The 20,323-nt window shown below is 44.8% G+C and overlaps 1 protein-coding gene across 1 annotated transcript; it reads right to left on the reverse strand.

The window, feature by feature from the left end:
- Window positions 1–3,118: 3,118 nt before the first annotated feature.
- On the reverse strand, window positions 3,119–5,065 carry LOC140905747 (uncharacterized). Its single transcript, XM_073329147.2, has 2 exons — window positions 4,339–5,065; window positions 3,119–3,751 (listed from the first exon to the last, which is right to left on the reverse strand). Exons 1-2 carry the CDS (start codon window positions 4,919–4,921, stop codon window positions 3,210–3,212), a joined length of 1,125 nt encoding a protein of 374 aa, XP_073185248.1. The 5' UTR covers window positions 4,922–5,065; the 3' UTR covers window positions 3,119–3,209.
- Between the last annotated feature and the right edge of the window lie 15,258 nt (window positions 5,066–20,323).

Consider the following 20,323-nt stretch of genomic DNA (forward strand, 5'->3'; position numbering starts at 1 on the left):
TTGCTACACAGTAGCAGCAACCCCTTGCCTTGTGGCAGCAGACGGTACAGTACGACTGGTAGCCATCATCGTCATGTCTGAGGTGCTCCTGGTCGCCTCTGTGAGGTCGATCAGGAGCGCCTGGGCAGACATGGGCGCAGGGACTAAATTTGGAGTGACTTGAGCAGGTCATTCTCTTTAGTCCTGCAGTCAGTCCTATTGAACCGTCTTATGGTGAGCGGGCAGGCGATATGGACTGCTAGCAGTCGTACTGTACCATCTTCTGCCGAGCAGCCATGAGATGTGGATGGCATGCAGTCCTTCTGCACCGTCTGCTGCCAGCCAAAGATGTAAAAGATAGATGGAGTGGATCAAAACAAGAAATAGACCAGATTTGCTTCCCCCCCTCCCCTGTCTAGGGGACTCATTCTTCTAGATCACACTGCAGTCACTTACAGAGAAGGTGCAGCGAGGTAAATCTAGCCATGTATCAATCAGAGGCCAGGCTAACCTTCTTGTTCCAATAAGGACAATAACTTAGGTGCACCATTTCTTATTGGAACCCTCCGTGAAGTCCTGCCTGAAATACTCCTTGATGTAAAGCCACCCCCTTTGTTGATTTTAGCTCCCTGAAGCCAACCCTGTAAGCGCCCCTCCCAGCGTCAGAGCAATGGCAAACAATCGGGCATCTGAGAGTGCTGTCCAGAGCATTCACAATGGAGCACTCTGATGGGGCTAAAACATTGTTGCGGGTGGTTCTGGGTACGTGTCGTCAGGCCCCCGTTCCCTCCCTCCCTCCGTGAAAGCAAGGGCAGACAATCGTTTCGCGCCTTTTTTCATGAGTTACCTGTGCAGACACCATACCACGGCAAGCATGGAGCCAGCTCAGGTAACCGTCACCCTATGTCTCCTGGGTGCTGGCAGACGCGGTACGGCTTTGCTGCACAGTAGCAGCAACCCATTGCCTTCTGGCAGCAGACGGTGCAATACGATTGGTAGTCGTCCTCGTCGTGTCCGAGGTGCTCCTGGCCACGTCGGCTGGGAGCGCCTGGGCAGACATGGGCGCAGGGACTAAATTTGGAGTGACTTGACCAGGTCATTCTCTTTAGTCCTGCAGTCCTATTGAACCGTCTTATGGTGAGCGGGCAGGCGATACGGACTGCTAGCAGTCGTACTGTACCATCTTCTGCCAGGCAGGCAAGAGATGAGGATTGCTAGCAGTCGTATTGTACCATCTTATGCCAGGCAGGCAAGAGATGAAGATGGCTAGCAGTCGTACTGTACCATCTTCTGCCAAGCAGCCATGAGATGTGGATGGCATGCAGTCCTTCTGCACTGTCTGCTGCCAGCCAAAGATGTAAAAGATAGATGGAGTGGGTCAGAACAAGAAATAGACCAGATTTGTTTTGTACTCATTTTCCTCCTCCCCTGTCTAGATCACACTGCAGTCACTCACAGAGAAGGTGCAGCGAGGTAAATCTAGCCATGTATCAATCAGAGGCCAGACTAACCTCCTTGTTCCAATAACAACGATAACTTAGGTGCACCATTTCTTATTGGAACCCTCCGTGCAGTCCTGCCTGAAATACTCCTTGATGTACAGGCACACCCTTTGTTGATTTTAGCTCCCTGAAGCCAACCCTGTAAGCCGTGTCGTCAGTCGCCCCTCCCTCCGTCAGAGCAACGGCAGACAATCGTTCCGCGCCTTTTTTCTGTGCGGACGCCATACCAAGGCAAGCATGGAGGCCGCTGAGCTCATTTTGGCAATTAGGAGCACATCAACCACCACACGCATTATCCAGCAGTATATGCAGCACCAGAACATGGCAACGCGATACCGGGCGAGGAGGCGACGTCAGCGCGGTCCCGTGAGTGATCAGGACATGGACACTTTCTCTGAAAGCATGGGCCCTGCCAATGCATGCAATGGTGCTAATGGTGGGACCGCATAGTGTTGCAGGTCTGGGACGATTCCCAGTGGCTGCGAAACTTTCGCATGCGTAAGGGCACTTTCATGGAACTTTGTGACTTGCTTTCCCCTGCCCTGAAGCGCATGAATACCAGGATGAGAGCAGCCCTCACAGTTGAGAAGCGAGTGGCGATAGCCCTGTGGAAGCTTGCAATGCCAGACAGCTACCGGTCAGTTGGGAATCAATTTGGAGTGGGCAAATCTACTGTGGGGGCTGCTGTGATGCAAGTAGCTCACGCAATCAAAGATCTGCTGATATCAAGGGTAGTGACCCTGGGAAATGTGCAGGTCATAGTGGATGGCTTTGCTGCAATGGGATTCCCTAACTGTGGTGGGGCTATAGACGGAACCCATATCCCTATCTTGGCACCGGAGCACCAAGCCGCCGAGTACATAAACCGCAAGGGGTACTTTTCGATAGTGCTGCAAGCTCTGGTGGATCACAAGGGACGTTTCACCAACATCAACGTGGGATGGCCGGGAAAGGTCCATGATGCTCGCATCTTCAGGAACTCTGGTCTGTTTCAAAAGCTGCAGGAAGGGACTTTATTCCCAGACCAGAAAATAACTGTTGGGGATGTTGAAATGCCTATATGTATCCTTGGGGACCCAGCCTACCCCTTAATGCCATGGCTCATGAAGCCGTACACAGGCAGCCTGGACAGTAGTCAGGAGCTGTTCAACTACAGGCTGAGCAAGTGCAGAATGGTGGTAGAATGTGCATTTGGACGTTTAAAGGCACGCTGGCGCAGTTTACTGACTCGCTTAGACCTCAGCGAAACCAATATTCCCACTGTTATTACTGCTTGCTGTGTGCTCCACAATATCTGTGAGAGTAAGGGGGAGACGTTTATGGCGGGGTGGGAGGCTGAGGCAAATCGCCTAGCTGCTGGTTACGCGCAGCCAGACACCAGGGCGGTTAGAAGAGCACAGGAGGGCGCGGTACGCATCAGAGAAGCTTTGAAAACCAGTTTCATGACTGGCCAGGCTACGGTGTGAAAGTTCTGTTTGTTTCTCCTTGATGAAACCCCCCGCCCCTTGGTTCACTCTACTTCCCTGTAAGCTAACCACCCGCCCCTCCTCCCTTTAATCACCGCTTGCAGAGGCAATAAAGTCATTGCTGCTTCACAGTCATGCATTCGTTATTCATTCATCACACAAATAGGGAGATGACTACCAAGGTATCCCAGGAGGGGTGGTGGAGGAGGGAAGGAAAATGCCACACAGCACTTTAAGCACAGCACTTTAAAAGTTTACAACTTTAAAATTTATTGAATGACAGCCTTCTTTTTTTTGGGCAATCCTCTGTGGTGGAGTGGCTGGTTGGCCGGAGGCCCCCCCACCGCGTTCTTGGGCGTCTGGGTGTGGAGGCTATGGAACTTGGGGAGGAGGGCGGTTGGTTACAGAGGGGCAGCAGTGGCAGTCTGTGCTCCAGCTGCCTTTGCTGCAGCTCAACCATACACTGGAGCATTCTGGTTTGGTCCTGCAGCAGCCTCAGCATTGAATCCTGCCTCCTCTCATCACGCTGCCGCCACATTTGAGCTTCAGCCCTGTCTTCAGCCCGCCACTTACTCTCTTCAGCCCGCCACTTACTCTCTTCAGCCCTCCACCTCTCCTCCCGGTCATTTTGTGCTTTCCTGCACTCTGACATTATTTGCCTCCACGCATTCGTCTGTGCTCTGTCAGTGTGGGAGGACAGCATGAGCTCGGAGAACATTTCATCGCGAGTGCGTTTTTTTTTCTTTCTAAGCTTCACTAGCCTCTGGGAAGGAGAAGATCCTGTGATCATTGAAACACATGCAGCTGGTGGAGGAAAAAAAAGGGACAGCGGTATTTAAAAAGACACATTTTATAAAACAGTCGCTACACTCTTTCAGGGTAAACCTTGCTGTTAACATTACATACATAGCACATGTGCTTTCGTTACAAGGTCGCATTTTGCCTCCTCCCACCGCGTGACTACCCCCTCAACCTTCCCCCCTCCCTGTGGCTAACAGCGGGGAACATTTCTGTTCAGCCACAGGCAAACAGCCCAGCAGGAACGGGCACCTCTGAGTGTCCCTGAAGAAAAGCACTCTATTTCAACCAGGTGACCATGAATTATATCTCACTCTCCTGAGGATAACACAGAGAGATAAAGAACGGATTTTGGTTGAATGCCAGCAAACATACACTGCAATGCTTTGTTCTACAGTGATTCCCGAGTATGTGTTACTGGCCTGGAGTGGTAAAGTGTCCTACCATGAAGGACGAAATAAGGCTGCCCTCCCCAGAAACCTTTTGCAAAGGCTTTAGGACTACATCTAGGAGAACCGCAAATGCCAGGGCAAAGTAATTCTTTCACATGCTTGCTTTTAAACCATGTATAGCATTTTAAAAGGTACACTCACCAGAGGTCCCTTCTCCGCCTGCTGGGTCCAGGAGGCAGCCTTGGGTGGGTTCGCGGGGTACTGGCTCCAGGTCTAGGGTGAGAAACAGTTCCTGGCTGTCGGGAAAACCGGTTTCTCCGCTTGCTTGCTGTGAGCTATCTACAACCTCCTCCTCCTCATCATCTTCTTCGTCCCCAAAACCTGCTTCCGTATTGCCTCCATCTCCATTGAAGGAGTCAAACAACACGGCTGGGGTAGTGGTGGCTGAACCCCCTAAAATGGCATGCAGCTCATCATAGAAGCGGCATGTTTGGGGCTCTGACCCAGAGCGGCTGTTCGCCTCTCTGGTTTTCTGGTAGGCTTGCCTCAGCTCCTTCAGTTTCACGCGGCACTGCTTCGGGTCCCTGTTATGGCCTCTGTCCTTCATGCCCTGGGAGATTTTCACAAAGGTTTTGGCATTTCGAAAACTGGAACGGAGTTCTGATAGCACGGATTCCTCTCCCCAAACAGCGATCAGATCCCGTACCTCCCGTTCGGTCCATGCTGGAGCTCTTTTGCGATTCTGGGACTCCATCATGGTCACCTGTGCTGATGAGCTCTGCATGGTCACCTGCAGCTTGCCACGCTGGCCAAACAGGAAATGAGAGTCAAAAGTTTGCGGTTCTTTTCCTGTCTACCTGGCCAGTGCATCTGAGTTGAGAGTGCTGTCCAGAGCGGTCAGAATGGAGCACTCTGGGATAGCTCCCGGAGGCCAATACCATCGAATTGTGTCCACAGTACCCCAAATTCGAGCCGGGAACGTCGATTTAAGCGCTAATCCACTTGTCAGGGGTGGAGTAAGGAAATCGATTTTAAGGGCCCTTTAAGTCGAAATAAAGGGCTTCACTGTGTGGACGGGTGCAGGTTTAAATCGATTTAACGTTGCTAAATTCGACCTAAAGTCCTAGTGTAGACCAGGGCTAAGATGCTTTGCGATAATATAATAATAAAAATATTACCAGCTTAGTGAGGACAAAGCTTTTCTAGGCACATTGAAGGCCATGATTACTTTTCCACACACACAGTTGCTCTTCTTAAGTATATTATTTGTATTGCAATATTGCCTAGAGATCCCAAATGAGTCAGATCCAAAGCCAGAAGGGACCATTTATTCTATTCTAATCTATTCTATTCTATTAATCTATTCTGCCCTCTTGTATATAGCAGGCCATAGAACTTCCCCAAAATAATTCCTAGACCAGTTCACTTAGAAAAACATCCACACTTGATTTAAAAATCATCAGTTATGAAGAATCCCTCACTGCAGCTGGTACATTGGAACAATGGTTAATTACTCTCACTATTAAAAATGATGCCTTATTTCCATCTGAATTTGTCTAGTTTCGACTTTCGGTTATTGGTCTGTGTTATATCTTTCTCTACTAGACTGAAGAGCCCATTATCAAGTATTTGTTCCCCATGTAAATACTTATAGTCTGCAATCAAGTCATCCCTTAAGCTTCAATTTATAGAGCTAAATATATTGAGACAGGGACCCCTTTGTACTAGGCACTGTACATACATATAGCAAGAGACATCCTTGCCCCCAAAACCTTGTAATCTAATAGACAAAAGAGTCACAGAGCAAGTTAATATAAAAGCTGAGAATAGAACCCAGACTTCTGGCATCCTACTCTAGCAGCCTACCCACTAAGCTATAGTGCCACTAAAGAAGGGCCTTTGATATAGGGTTGCCAATTTAATCACATGACAGAATCTTTAATTAAAGATTAATCTTTAATTCCTGGAGCCTCCAGCCCAATCCTGGAGGGTTGGCAACCTTACTTAGATACCATGGATACACTGTAACAGCAGTTCACTATTTTAGGCTCAGGCTATGTCTAGACTACCATGGGATCGACGCTCCGGCGGTCAGTGCACCGGGGGTTGATTTAGTGGGACAAGTGAAGACCTGTTAATCGATGGCAGAGCACTCTCCAGTCGACCCCAGTACTTCACCAGGAATGAGAGGAGTAAAGTAAGTCAACGTGAGAGTGTCTCCTGTCAACCCAGCATGGTGTAGACACTACAGTAAATTGACTTAACCTACATAGACTCCAGCTACATTATTCATGTAGCTGGAGTTGCGTAACTTAGGTCAATTTACCACGGTAGTGTGGACATAGACTCATAGTTCGCTGTTCCCAGCCAATGGGAGCTGCAGAAAGCAGTACGGGCTGCAGGGACATGCTGGCTGCCACTTCCCGCAACTCCCATTGGCTGGGAACAGCGAACTGCGGCCACTGGGATCTGCAGGGGGGCCGTGCCTGCGGACAGTCAACGTAAACAAAACATATGGAGGCCTGCCAGTGGCTTACCCTGATGGGCTGTGTGCCAAAGGTTGCCAACCCCATGCTAAGGTTTCAGAAAGGCCTCCTGTTAGCTGCTTTCAGCAAAAAGGATAACGATTGGTATTCTAGCTGCATGCAGTGGTCTCAGCATGTTACTGGATAAACAAAATGTCCTCCTTTCATCAGCATTGGGGAGAGTGCTGCCATAACTTACAACAAGCCAGAATAGGGAGTGTGAAAAGCTACTTTGCCCCCAGTGCCAACTTTCATTTTGTCTTCTGTGCAGTGCTCCTTTAAAAGTAGAGGGGTCTCCCAACCAGCTGCAGGGGCAGCCACAGCCCAGCTGCTATTTTCTGTTTAAGTTCAGATACAGAATGTTACAGAACAGTTTGGTGTCTCTTTCCTGGAGTCTTTGGGTGTGCTTCTTCATTTGCTTATATCATGTTTAACAGTTGGATTCCCTGAGTCACAATGAGGTATCTGGGGCCCTTCACATTTATTCTCTCTCTTGGTTGCTATCCTAAACCTGAACTAAAAGTCAGTCATTGATGCTGAAAACACATTTTGCTCTTTGTTTATGGGGAAACCACAACAGTATGAAAAGCTCATGTTTGACTCTTCCTTCTGAGTCACTGACCTTCTGTTAAGGTAGCTCTTGGTCAGCTGCTACTCTCTGTGACTAGAAAACTGCCAAAGCTACCAGAAAATGCATATTGGTGCTGTGTCTTTAACACACTGCCCTGCAAATCTTGAAACAAAGAGCACTGAAGGAATAGTTTATTGGCACTACTGGGTATTGAGGCACTAGGATGGATTCTGCAGAGCCTTGTGCCTTGCGTAGTGGCCATTTACACTCGTGCCAAGTGAATGTAAAATGCTACTGATTAGAATTCTCCACTCACACTGGTGCTTTGTATCCACTCACGCTGACTGGTTCAGGGCTATTACAACAGCCTGTACTGCTCTGGCCAACAGCACATAAGTGGCACATAAGTGGGCTACAGCCAGTGTTACAGCCTGAGGCTGTAATAATTGCTGCTGAGTGGCTGCAAGGCTGACTGCTCTCCAGCTCTGGGTGAGGCAAAAGTCGGTGTCACACTTCCCACGCCCAGGCTTGTCTTCCGTGACAAACTTATTTACAGGGTGCACACCAAGGTTATTTGACTTGCCATGGTCAAATTGGATCAGTATTTAAGTGGGAATACAACCCAGAAGTCCTTACCCCACATCCCCTGCTCTAACATGTAGGCACTATTCCACTTTAAATTGTTATTATTTCCACATATAATGTAATATTCTATATATATTTCCTGATTTAAGGCTTGATCCTAATCTTATTGAAACCAATAGTTTTTCTAATGACTTCAGTGGAAGCAGAATCCAACCCTTAGATTTAGGTTATTGTAAAATACAGAGGGCCTGATTCTCATTTATGCTCAAGCCCATCTACATCACCTGAGCAGCGTAAGGCTCATAGGCCTTAAGGTGCGTATAACTGTAACTTACTCCCTTACCAGCCTCCCCCAGCCTTTACATGTCCAGAGAATTGTAAATGAGCTTTGATCAGACACAAAGAATGTATGTAGGTTTAGAAGCATTAGATATTTGTTGGTAAGTGTCGATAAACATCAATTTCACTGTACACACACACACGAAAAAATATTTCTAGTGATAATAACAGAAATATACAGCTAGGCAAAGTAAAAAAATGCTGTCTGATAATTTAGTTTGACTTAAGAATATGTAGTTTATATATATTGACCTGTGATGCCACTTTTGTTTTAACCGTTATAAAAAGCTTTAACTCTTTGACTCTCAACACCTGTCATTAAATGGTTATCGTCTGACCCCTCCCATAGTTTCTTGCAACTGTGAAAATTTAGATCTATAAAATAAAAATGGTTATACTATATTATCCATCAAAATTATAGAAAAAAACTGAATTCTGCCAAGCCCACATACAAGAATAGAACAACTGTCAAATTGTCCTCATGAAAAACAAAAGATACTATAAAAAATGCTGAAGCAAGGTACACAGCCAAAGTTTTAATAACTATTGAACCAAATGAATTAGAAATTCCAAGCACTTTTACAAGAAGGAAATTGTTCTTCCTTTATTAAACATACATTATACTTGCAGGTGTCAGAAGGGACTTCCTATCACAGATTTCGAATTCAATGTTTGATCTTTCCACTCAGATTTAAGCTGACACACTGGCATCTTCTTGTCTTTTCAGTTAATAAATGTGTCTCTTGTTCTTCTCCTTAAAGGAAAGGTCATTGTTCTTCACTTAGGTAAAGTCATTAAGAAATTAAAAGCTCATCCTTTCAGTTTCTATAACTGGAATGTCACTAAAGGAATGTCTCTTGTTTTCACTGGAGCTGCAGAAAATATTAATGCAGGCAATCAGAGACAATAGAGATGAAAAAGACTTTTTAGGCCATCTAATCCATCTCCCTACCACTGCAGGATTATTCCCTACAGTATATTTTCTAGCAGTTTCTACAGGCCAGTTTTAAATTACTCAAACCGTAGAGTTCCCACCACTTCCCTTAGAAAATTATTCTGCAGTATAAGATTTTAGTGTTAGGAAATTCTCTCATTAATTTAATCTCATTACTTCTAGTTCTAAACTCTTATACCCCTGTAACTAAATTTCCTCCCACCAAGGTGATCACTGATTCCACATGTATTGTGCGATTCTATCAATATGGTAAAAAGTTATTTCCCTGGGTCAGCTCCTTCTTGCCTCCCTAGCTGATCTACACATGGCAAGCCATTATTTAGCCTAGTGGACACCACTGTTTAGTTCTCAGGGTAAATGACAATGTTGCTTATTGGATATATCAGTGAAAATAATGAAATTTAAGGGACTTAGTTTAAGTTTTACAGTGTTTCTCTTTCAGATGCCAATTGGAGCCCTTAAGTGAGATTAAATTTGTCATGGGGGGAATAAAAATTTCTGATTGTTTTATTTTTTGTTTGTTTGTTTCTTGTTGTTTTTTAAACAGAGATTTTTGTAGAAAATGTGTCATCTTGTATTAAACTCTATAGTTGCTTTTTCAGCTCAGATTTGTATCTGGAAAACTTCTGGGCTAAGATTTAATATTAAAGTTTTGACACAAGATTCAAGGGTCTATCATTATCTACAGATAACTACAAAGAGGATAGCCTGATGCCATTCTAACTGATTTGTTTGTACCCCTCCCTCCTTAGGGATCACTACAGTATTTCCCTTCCCCAGTACTTTGGGCCAAAATTTGAGCTGAAGTATAATTTAGATTCAGCTAGAATGCCTTACACTCTGCCTTATGACTATTTAACTGGTTTAGGATGTTCACTTTTGATGTAGGGTGGGGCACTATTTTAGTAATTTACCCACTCCTCAGAACAGCCCTAAGTGTATGTGAAACAAAAACTAGTGTCAAGCTCCTGGGAAAGAGAAGGATTGAACATATCAAGGTATGATTCTGTTTAGCTCAATGAATAGCATCAAAATGTACAATAGTTGAATTTTCTTTCATTTCAGTAATGTGATATTCCACTGCCGACACTCTTGTAGTCAGCAGTCCAATCCAATAAACCGGTGATATGAACATAAAAATGAGCTAGAGTCAAATAACCATAAAATGAGAGAGAGCTACAAAGGGCCCTGATAAAGCATTTTACAGAGCTTTAATGGAGAATACATTAGGAAGAAATAAAAAAGCCATGAATTCTGCCTCCGTCACAGGTATTTTCCCCATTGTTTCTATTTAGTCCCTTCCCCTGACAATGCGAGCTTATTCCCTAGAGAGTACGGTAATTTTTCCAGTCTTCTCAATAGTAAACAAGATCCACTGGACTATGCTATAGGCTTCCAGGGAAGTGATGGAAGCCCCACTGTGACACAAGTGTTTTGAGTGATCCAAGCAATGGGGCTGCCAGCATTCCTTGGAGGGCAATGTCAGAGTAGAAGAGTTCTAAAAAGAAAAGGCGCAAGAGCCAGGCTAAATATTCCATCTTTAAATGTGATCACAGTGGCCCGACTTATACCTCTTTGCACTAGCCGAAGCAATTCCCATTCCTCTGTGGAGTTTACTCCCTTCAGTCACATGTGATCTGTTCACCATCAGGAGAATGTGGGGCAGCCCAAAACAATATGGCTATATTTGCAAACATGCACGCTAACCTGTGCACATGCTTCTTACAGGTTTCAGAGTAACAGCCGTGTTAGTCTGTATTCGCAAAAAGAAAAGGAGTACTTGTGGCACCTTAGAGACCAGATTCCAGTGCATTTATATAAACTCCGATTTGCATGCTCAGATACCTCTGTTCATATGCAAGTCAGGATTTGAACACAAAACAAAGTCTGTGCAGGCCAAGAAAATGTATATATACAGATCTTAAAAGTGAGCTCTGTTTTTTTAGCCATTATTGGAATCTACTTCTTCCCTCTTTGGTCCGAAGTTCCACATTTGATACTTGCTGTGAGTTTACTGTTCTATACTGTGATGATGAATATCATCATGATAGCACATTGCGAGGGGAATGAAGCTTTTCCAGTGAAATTCTTTAGACAGACTGCAAAAAAAAACATGTAATACTACTGCCAATAACTAATGGGCTCAGATCCATGTCAAGTCTCGCTACAACACCAAAAATATGGGTCTCTCTGGCAATATGACACACAAACATATGGCCATCCTAAAAGGATGAAAATGAATCTTCAAAAAGCTAAGCACAAAAATGAGTAGAAAAGCTGCCTTAGAAAATTCAGTTTGAAAGCACTGCACTAGAATTGCATTACCTTGTGTGATACATGCTTTATTACAGGGTCAAATAGTTAGCTGGTATAAATTGGTATTGTTCCATTGCTGCCAATTTACATCAGCAAAGGATCTGTCCCACAGTACTGTGCTTTTATTTCTAGTACAAACTGGAGTTGGAACACATCAAATTAGGAAATGTGGCAAAAAGTCTTATTTCATAGTCATAGAATCATTGGACTGGAAGGGACCTCGAGAGATCATCTAGTCCAGTCCCCTGCACTTATGGCAGGACTAAGTATTATCTAGACCAGGGGTCAGCAACCTGCGGCTCTGCATGTGTTCTTTGGCTGCCCCCTTGTGGGAAGCATTCTTTGATGGGGTGCAAGGTGGAGGCTCTGGCCGGGAGGTGCTTACCTGCCCTGCATGCCTGCCCTGGCCCCACACTGCTCCCAGAAGCAGCTGGCTCTTGGCATGTCTCTGTGCACCGCTTGGGAAAGGGGTGCAGCGGGTCTCCGTGCACAGCTCATGCCTGCAGTTCCTACTGGCCAGTTCCCAGCCAATGGGAGCTATGAGGACGGTGTTGGGGCCGGGGGCATTGCGCGGAGCCGCTTCCCCCCTTGCCAGTGGTGCATAGAGACATGCCAGCAGTCAGCCACTTCCGGGAGAGGCATGGGGCGTGGGCAGGCAGGTAGCCTGCTGAGCCCTGCTGTGCCACCAGCTGGGAGCCACATGTGGTAAGTGCCTCCTGGCCAGAGCCTGCACCTCGCACCCCCTCCCGCACCCCAACCCCCTTCCCCAGGTCAGAACTCACTCCTGCACCCAAACTCCCTCCCAGACCCTGCACCCCCTCCTACACCCCAATTTCCTGCTTTGTAATCAAGGAAGACTTGCACCCCACAGAAGAGATGGGAGGTTTGCCTGCAGGGGATTCGGAGTCTGATACAAAGCCAGGGTGAGGTTCTCATAAGCACATAATCCACCGCAGCACGGTTGTTGTTATTGTGTCGTCTCAGGTACGCAATGCTTCTGGCACCCCATGATTCAGAATGGCAGAGACCACTCAGCCCCCAGGGAGCACACATATTGTACAGTGACATCGCATTACTGTGACACCCTGCCAGGATACTGGTCTTAATCAGAGCTTCACCTGAGGGTCTGTCACATCACTGCAGGCCCTGTAGCAAATGCATTTTAACAAACCCAAATCTGAATGCAAGAATTTGCAGGAGAGATGAGTCCAAACTTATCTGTATGTCAGTAACATCAGTAGGCACCAACTAAGATCAGATCCCCATTGTGCTAGGTGCTGTACAAACGCAGGGGGTGTCCCTACATTGCAATCAGAAGCATGATTGCTGCTCTGCTAGCTTTAATGTAGTTACCCTAGCTAAAGATATCAGTGAAGATGCAGCGGCATGGACCCAGCATGGTCTAACACTGTGGGCTGTGGGCAGTCTGGTACAGTCCTCACTGAAGCACCTAGATTCTAGTTGCATTAAAAGTAATGGTGAGTAGTAATAACTTTAATATGTTCAATTATTATTAGTTGATAAATTTTAACTCTACCAGTAGCTTTGCGTGTGATGCAGCTCTCGAAATATTTTGGTCAAAGACAAAAACAAAAAAATGGCTCCTCTTCTTTGAAAGGTTGCCGACCCCAATCTAGACCATCCTGGACAGGTGTTTGTCCAACCTGCTCTTAAAAAATCTCCAATCATGGAGATACACCAACCTCTCTCGGCAATTTATTCCGGTCCTTAACCATCCTGACAGGAAGTTTTTCCTTATGTCCAACCAAAACCACCCTTGCTGCAATTTAAGCCCATTGCTTCCTGTCCTATCCTCAGAGGTTAAGAAGAACAATTCTTCTCCCTCCTCCTTGTAATAACATTTTATGTACTTGAAAACTGTTATCATGTCCCCTCTCAGTCTTCTCTTTTCCAGACTAACCCAAACCAATTTTTTCAATCTTCCCTCATAGGTCATGTTTTCTAGACCTTTAATCATTTTTGTTGCTTTTCTTCTCTGGACTTTCTCCAATTTGTCCACATCTTTCCTGAAATGTGGCACCCAGAACTGGACACAATACTCCAGTTGAGGCCTAATCAGCATGGAGTAGAGCGGAAGAATTACTTCTCGTGTCTTCCTTACAATATGCCGGCTAATACGTCCCAGAATGATGTTTGCTTTTTTTGCAACAGTGTTACACTGTTGACTTATATTTAGCTTGTGGTCCACTATGACCCCAAGATCCCTTTCCACAGTACTCCTTCCTAAGCAGTCATTTCCCATTTTGTATACGTGCAACTGATTGTTCCTTCCTAAGTGGAGTACTTTGCATTTGTCCTTATTGAATTTCATCCTATTTACTTCAGTCCATTTCTCCAGTTGTCCAGATCATTTTGAATTATAATCCTATCCACCAAAGTACTTGCAATCCCTCCCAGCTTGGTATCGTCCACAAACTTTATAAGTGTACTCTCTATGCTATTATCTAAATCATTGATGAAGATATTGAACAGAATACCCAGACCCAGAACCGATCACTGCAGGACCCCCACTCATTATGCTCTTCCAGCATGACTGTGAACCATGGATAACGACTCTCTCAAAATGATTTTCCAACCAGTTATGCACCCACCTTATAGTAGCTCCATCTAGGTTGTATTTCCCTAGTTTGTTTAGGGGAAAGTCATGCAAGACAGTATCAAAAGCCTTACTAAAGTCAAGATATACCACATCTACCACTTCCCCCCTATCCACAAGACTCAAAGAAAGCTATCAGGTTGGTCTGACATGATTTGTTCTTGACAAATCCATGCTGACTGCTACTCATCACCTTATTATCTTCTAGGTGTTTGCAAATTGATTGCTTAATTATTTGCTCCATTATCTTTCCGGGTACAGAAGTTAAGCGGACTGGTCTGTAATTCCCCAGGTTGTCCTCATTTCCCTTTTTTTAGACAGGCACTGTATTTGCCCTTTTCCAGACTTCTGGAATCTCTCCCATCTTCCATAACTTTTCAAAGATAATTGCTAGTGGCTCAGATATCTCCTCAGTCAGTTCCTTTAGTATTCTAGAATGCATTTAATCAGGCCCTGGTGACTTGAAGACATCTAACTTGTCTAGATTTGGTTTACTTTGGATTTAAATGCAGACTGACATCTGAAGTTAGAGATGAGTTAACATTTTATGTTATGCTCTCATGCAAATAAAGAAAATACCCACCACCATTATATTTCCATGATTATGACAGAACTATCCATGACAATAGGATATACTATAGAAGCTGATATGACAATTATATGATCAGTGGATACCTGCATAGGCTGAAGCTACATTGTGATCCAGCTTTCCCCAAAAATTTCTATCCGTCCAATCTCCCTCTTTGTTCTAAAGCACAATCATTAGGGTTTGGGGTTTATCATGGCCAGGATTACTATAACAAAAAGTCCCACAACTCTTAGGGAGTTGCATTTGTCACCATTAGCCAACCCACTGTGCTCTGTTTTCCTAACCTGATGACTTTCAGGAAAACTCTATGTTACAGTGATTGCAGAGCCACCAGCAAAAATAAAATAAAATAGCAAATTAAAACTGAAAAGAAATAGCAACAGAGCGCAGAAAAAAAACTATTTTCTCCAATCTCTGTAGGTCCCTCCAATTTCATCCCCGCAGATCAGAGTAAAAGAATAAAATAAAAACAATGGTATATCCATTTCTTCTAGGTACTAGTCTGTTGCAAGCCCATCTAAATCACAAGTAAAAGCATGCCTTTCTCAGGCTGTCAGAGGTAATAAACCTGAAATCAGGTCTTTATCTTAATGTGAAGCCCACTGTTGCATTTAACTTTAAATCAGCACAGGACTTGCAGTTAAAATAAAAATTTGGTTCATGTTTATTGGTCCTGCAAAGCCCTAGAGAATATAAGATTGAAAAATTGGACATCCAGCCGTGGCAAAGTGCAGGGAAGAACGTAGTATTGTTTTACTTATTCAGTACTTTTGGGGAAGTGTTATGGGCCTGATTCTAAGCTTATGTGGGGTAAATCCCATGAAAGTCAATGGATGGAAGCTTGCACACATAAAGACACTTTTATACAGTAGTAAAACATACCATCAATTGTATTATCATTCATGCAATCAGCCTTGTGATCAGCCTCAGTCAGCCTTGTGATCACCCTCCCCTGGTGTGATTAACAAGGGGGTAGGGCTGACCTAGGAGGGAAGGCCTTAAAAGCCAGAGGTTGTGCAACCAAGGGGAGCTATTGAACAGGGGAGTTTGAGAGAGAGATTTTTTGTAGGAGGAAGGTGTAATATAATCATTATCATTAGGAAGGGCCGCCTAGCCAGTGCCAATACTGCTCCTGTCTCCTCCACCTGCACCTGTATCCAGACAGAGACCTAACCATGGATGCCTCTACCCAGATCCTGGTGTGGATTTGCAGAGACTGTGGCCTGCACTTCCCACTCACAGAAAGCCAGGCTGGGGGGACCATCCAGTGTGAGAGGTGCTGGTGGAATCTCTCAGGAAGCAGGTGGGAGAGGTCCAGGAGGAGGTGGCTATGCTGAGGAGCATTCGTGCACATGAGGAATTCATTGATAGTATTCATATGGAGACTTCCAAGGCTAAGGACGCTATCCAGCTAAAGAGAATTGTTGTCATGCCACCGGGAGAGGAGGATATGGCTCTGGTACAGGGAGGACACTGGCTGCTGGTTACTCCTGGCAGCAGGCAGTGTTCCAACCCTACTCCCAACCCCCCCATGATGGTGATGGCGAACTGTTATGCTGCCCTGGCAACGAGTGATGAGGAATCACCCCCAAAGGTGGAAGAGGAGAAGCCATGTACCCCCAAGGCTGGGAGGATCACAGCCACCACTCCCAGGGGGAAACGTAGGGTAGTGGTGGTTGGAGACTCTCTTCTGAGGGGACGGAGGCACCCATCCGTCACCTTGACATGGCATCCCAGGAGGTATGCTACCTGCCAGGGGCCCATATCTGAGACGTTATGGAGGGATTATTGAGGATCATCCAGCCCTCTGACTACTACCCCATGCTACTCATCCATGTGGGCATTAATGATACTGCAAGGTTTGACCCTCAGCAGATCAGAAGTGACTACAGGGCTCTGGGAGTAAGGATGAAGGAGTTTGGAAAACAGGTGGTGTTCTCTTCGATCCTTCCTGTCAAGGGTAGGGGCCCAGGCAGAAACAGTTGCATCCTGGAGGTGAATGCCTGGCTGCAAAGATGGTGTCACCAGGAGGGCTTCGGCTTCCTTGACCATGGGATGCTGTTCCAGGAAGAAGGGCAGCTAAGCAGAGATGGGGTCCACCTACTGAGGAAGGGGAAGAACATATCTGGCTACAGACTGGCTAACCTAGTGAGGAGGGCTTTAAACTAGGTTCAAAGGGGGCAGGTGACCAAACCCCACAGGTAAGTCAAAAACATGGAGACCTGAGAGAAGGGTCGGAAGCTGTGGGGAGCATGGGCTGGGGGGAGCATGAGCAGAAATAAGGGAGAGACAAGACAGAACTGGGTGGGGGGGAATCAAATCAGTATTTTAGATGTCTGTATGCTAATGCAAGTATGGGGAATAAGCACAAAGAACTTGAAATGCTAGGAAATAAACACAACTGTGACATAGTTGTTAGGGGGCTTATTCCTTCACCCACTTACTTCCCTGGTCCTTCTCGCATGAACAGAGAGCAACAATACCCGAAGTCCAAAGGTGCAAACAATTCGATGTTTATTGGGGTGAACTTCCAGCAAGCATGATTCCAGTTTCCTTCCTTAGTATCCTCCTTCCCAGCTCTGACACCACAGAGCCTTACGCCTGTGTCCCTGTTCCCATTCCTACCCTTAGCCAAACATGATTCTAACTTCCTTACTCCCATTCCCTGTTCCCATTTCCCCCTTTAGCAAAACATGATTCCAATTTTCTTACCCCCATTCCCTGTTCCCATCTCCCTTACCCACATGCCCATGCCTACGCCCACACCCACCCCCTTCCTCATTGACTACAGATTATATAGTAAAACTTGAGTTCTGCTTAGCTATACCTTAACCAATCATTTTCCTGAAATTTAACTAACCAATCCTAACATATTGTCCAATTATATCCCACCACCTTAATTAGTTTACACCCAGCAAAATTAATTATACAGCAGACAGGAACAATCACAGAACCAGACAGAGATTATACAGACAAACAATAGCAAAGTGGGAACTACAATGACAAGACAATACAAAAGTGAGGATTTCACATCCCAGCTATTGATAAGTGAGTTCTTGCCAGACAGGATGCTATCAAACTAAGTTTCCTTTTACATTTTCTAGGCACTTCCCTTTCTCTGGAGGTGATAGGAATACAATCCTGTCCTGATAATGCCTAACAGCCCAATAGCACCTTATTTCAATGTGACTAGTTTAGAATGTGAGGGTGTGACTGTTCGCTTCCCAGCTTATGGCTGCCTCTGCTGCTTAGCCAAAGGCCTTAGCCTAAGAATAGGGCCTCAGACTGTCACAGTAAGAGAAGGCCCTTACACCGGCAGACAGTGATTTCTTTCTTTTATACCTCTAGAACTAGTCAAGCGATAAGAATACACCTAAATTCTTAGAGTATAGGCCTTTACAGACAGGCCTGAATATCTATATCCTAACACTAGTTAACATCACAGGGACTTGGTGGGATAATGCGCATGACTGGAATACTGGTATAGAAGGATACAGCTTGCTCAGGAAGGACAAGCAGGGGAAAAGGGGAGAAGGTGTTGCCTTATATATTAAATATATATATACACTTGGACTGAGGTTGAGATAGAAATAAGAGCGAGAAAGTCTCTGGGTAGGATAAAAGGGGTAAAAATCAAGGGTGATGTCATAGTAGGGGTCTACTACAGACCACCAAGGCAGGAAGAGGAGGTGGATGAGGATTTTTTTAAACAACTAACAAAATCATCCAAAGCTCAGGACTTGGTGGCGATGGGGGACTTCAACTACCCAGACATCTGCTGGGAAAATAACACAGCAGGGCACAGATTATCCAACAAGTTCTTGGAATATATTGGAGACAATTTTTTATTTCAGAAGGTGGAGAAAGTACTAGGGGGGAGGCTGTTCTAGATTTGATTTTGACAAATAGGGAGGAACCGGTTGAGAATTGGAAAGTGGAAGGCAACTTGGGTGAAAGTGATCATGAAATGGTACAGTTCATGATTCTAAGGAATGGTAGGAGGGAGAACAACACAATAAAGACAATGGATTTCAAGAAGGCAGACTTAGCAAACTCGAGGAGTTGGTAGGTAAAATCCCTGGGAAGCAAGTCTAGGGGGAAAAATAATTGAAGACAGCTGGCAGTTTTTCAAAGAGACATTATTAAGGGCACAAGAGCAAACTATCCCACTGTGTAGGAAAGACAGGAAGTATGGCAAGAGACCACCCTGGCTTAACCAGGAGATCTTCAATTATCTAAAACTCAAAAAAGAGTCCTACAAAAAGTGGAAACTCGGTCAAATGACAAATTACAAATATAAACAAATAACACAAGTATTTAGGGACAAAATTAGAAAAGCCAAGGCACACAATGAGATCAAACTAGCTAGGGACATAAAAGGAAACAAGAAAACATTCTACAAATACATTAGAAGCAAGAGGAAGACCAAGGACAGAGTAGGCCTGTTACTCAATGAGGAGGGAAAGACAATGACAGAAAATGTGGAAAAGGCAGAGGTGCTTAATGACTTCTTTGTTCCAGTGTTCACCAAAAAGGTTGGTGGCGATTGGATGTCTAACATAGTGAATGCCAGTGAAAATGAGGTAGGATCAGAATCTAAAATAGGGAAAGAAAAGTAAAAAATTACTTAGACAAGATAGATGTCTTCAGATCACCAGGGTCTGATTAAATGCATCCTAGAATACTTGAGGAGATATCTGAGCCATTAGCAATTATCTCTGAAAAGTCATGGAAGACAGGAGACATTCCAGAAAATTGGAAAAGGGCAAATATAGTGCCTATCTATAAAAAAGGGAAATAAGGACAACCTGGGGAATTACAGACCAGTCAGCTTAACTTCTGTATCCAGAAAGATAATGGAGCAAATAATTAAGCAATCAATTTGCAAACACCTAGAAGATAATAAGGTGATAAATAACAGTCAGCATGGATTTTCCAAGAACAAATCATGTCACACCAACCTGATAGCTTTCTTTCACAGGGTAACAAGCCTTGTGGATGGGAGGAAGTGGTAGATGTGGTATATCTTGACTTTAGTAAGGCTTTTGATACTGTCTCGCATGACCTTCTCCTAAACAAACTAGGGAAATACAACCTAGATGGAGCTACTATAAGGTGGTTGCATAACTGGTTGGAAAATTGTTCTGAAAGAGTAGTTATCCATGGTTCACAGTCATTCTGGAAGGGCATAATGAGTGGGGTCCTGCAGCGATCGGTTCTGGGTCTGGTTCTATATAATATCTTCATCAATGACTTAGATAATGGCATAAAGAGTACACTTATAAAGTTTGTGGACGATACCAAGCTGGGAGGGATTGCAAGTGCTTTGGTGGATAGGATTATAATTCAAAATGATCTGGACAAACTGGAGAAATGGACTGAAGTAAATAGGATGAAATTCAATAAGGACAAATGCAAAGTACTCCACTTAGGAAGGAACAATCAGTTGCACGCATACAAAATGGGAAATGACTGCTTAGGAAGGAGTACTGTGGAAAGGGATCTTGGGGTCATAGTGGACCACAAGCTAAATATAAGTCAACAGTGTAACACTGTTGCAAAAAAAGCAAACATCATTCTGGGATGTATTAGCCGGCATATTGTAAGGAAGACACGAGAAGTAATTCTTCCGCTCTATTCCATGCTGATTAGGCCTCAACTGGAGTCTTGTGTCCAGTTCTGGGCGCCA

The sequence above is a fragment of the Lepidochelys kempii genome, chromosome 2, assembly GCF_965140285.1.
Source record: "Lepidochelys kempii isolate rLepKem1 chromosome 2, rLepKem1.hap1, whole genome shotgun sequence".
NCBI lineage: Eukaryota > Metazoa > Chordata > Testudines > Cheloniidae > Lepidochelys > Lepidochelys kempii.

Coding starts and splice junctions, on each gene's coding strand:
- LOC140905747 (XM_073329147.2), bottom strand. CDS start 4,921: ATGCAGAGCTCATCAGCACAGGTGACCATGATGGAGTCCCAGAATCGC. Junction 3,752..4,338: donor AGGCGGAGAAGGGACCTCTG/GTGAGTGTACCT, acceptor TTCCTCCACCAG/CTGCATGTGTTTCAATGATC.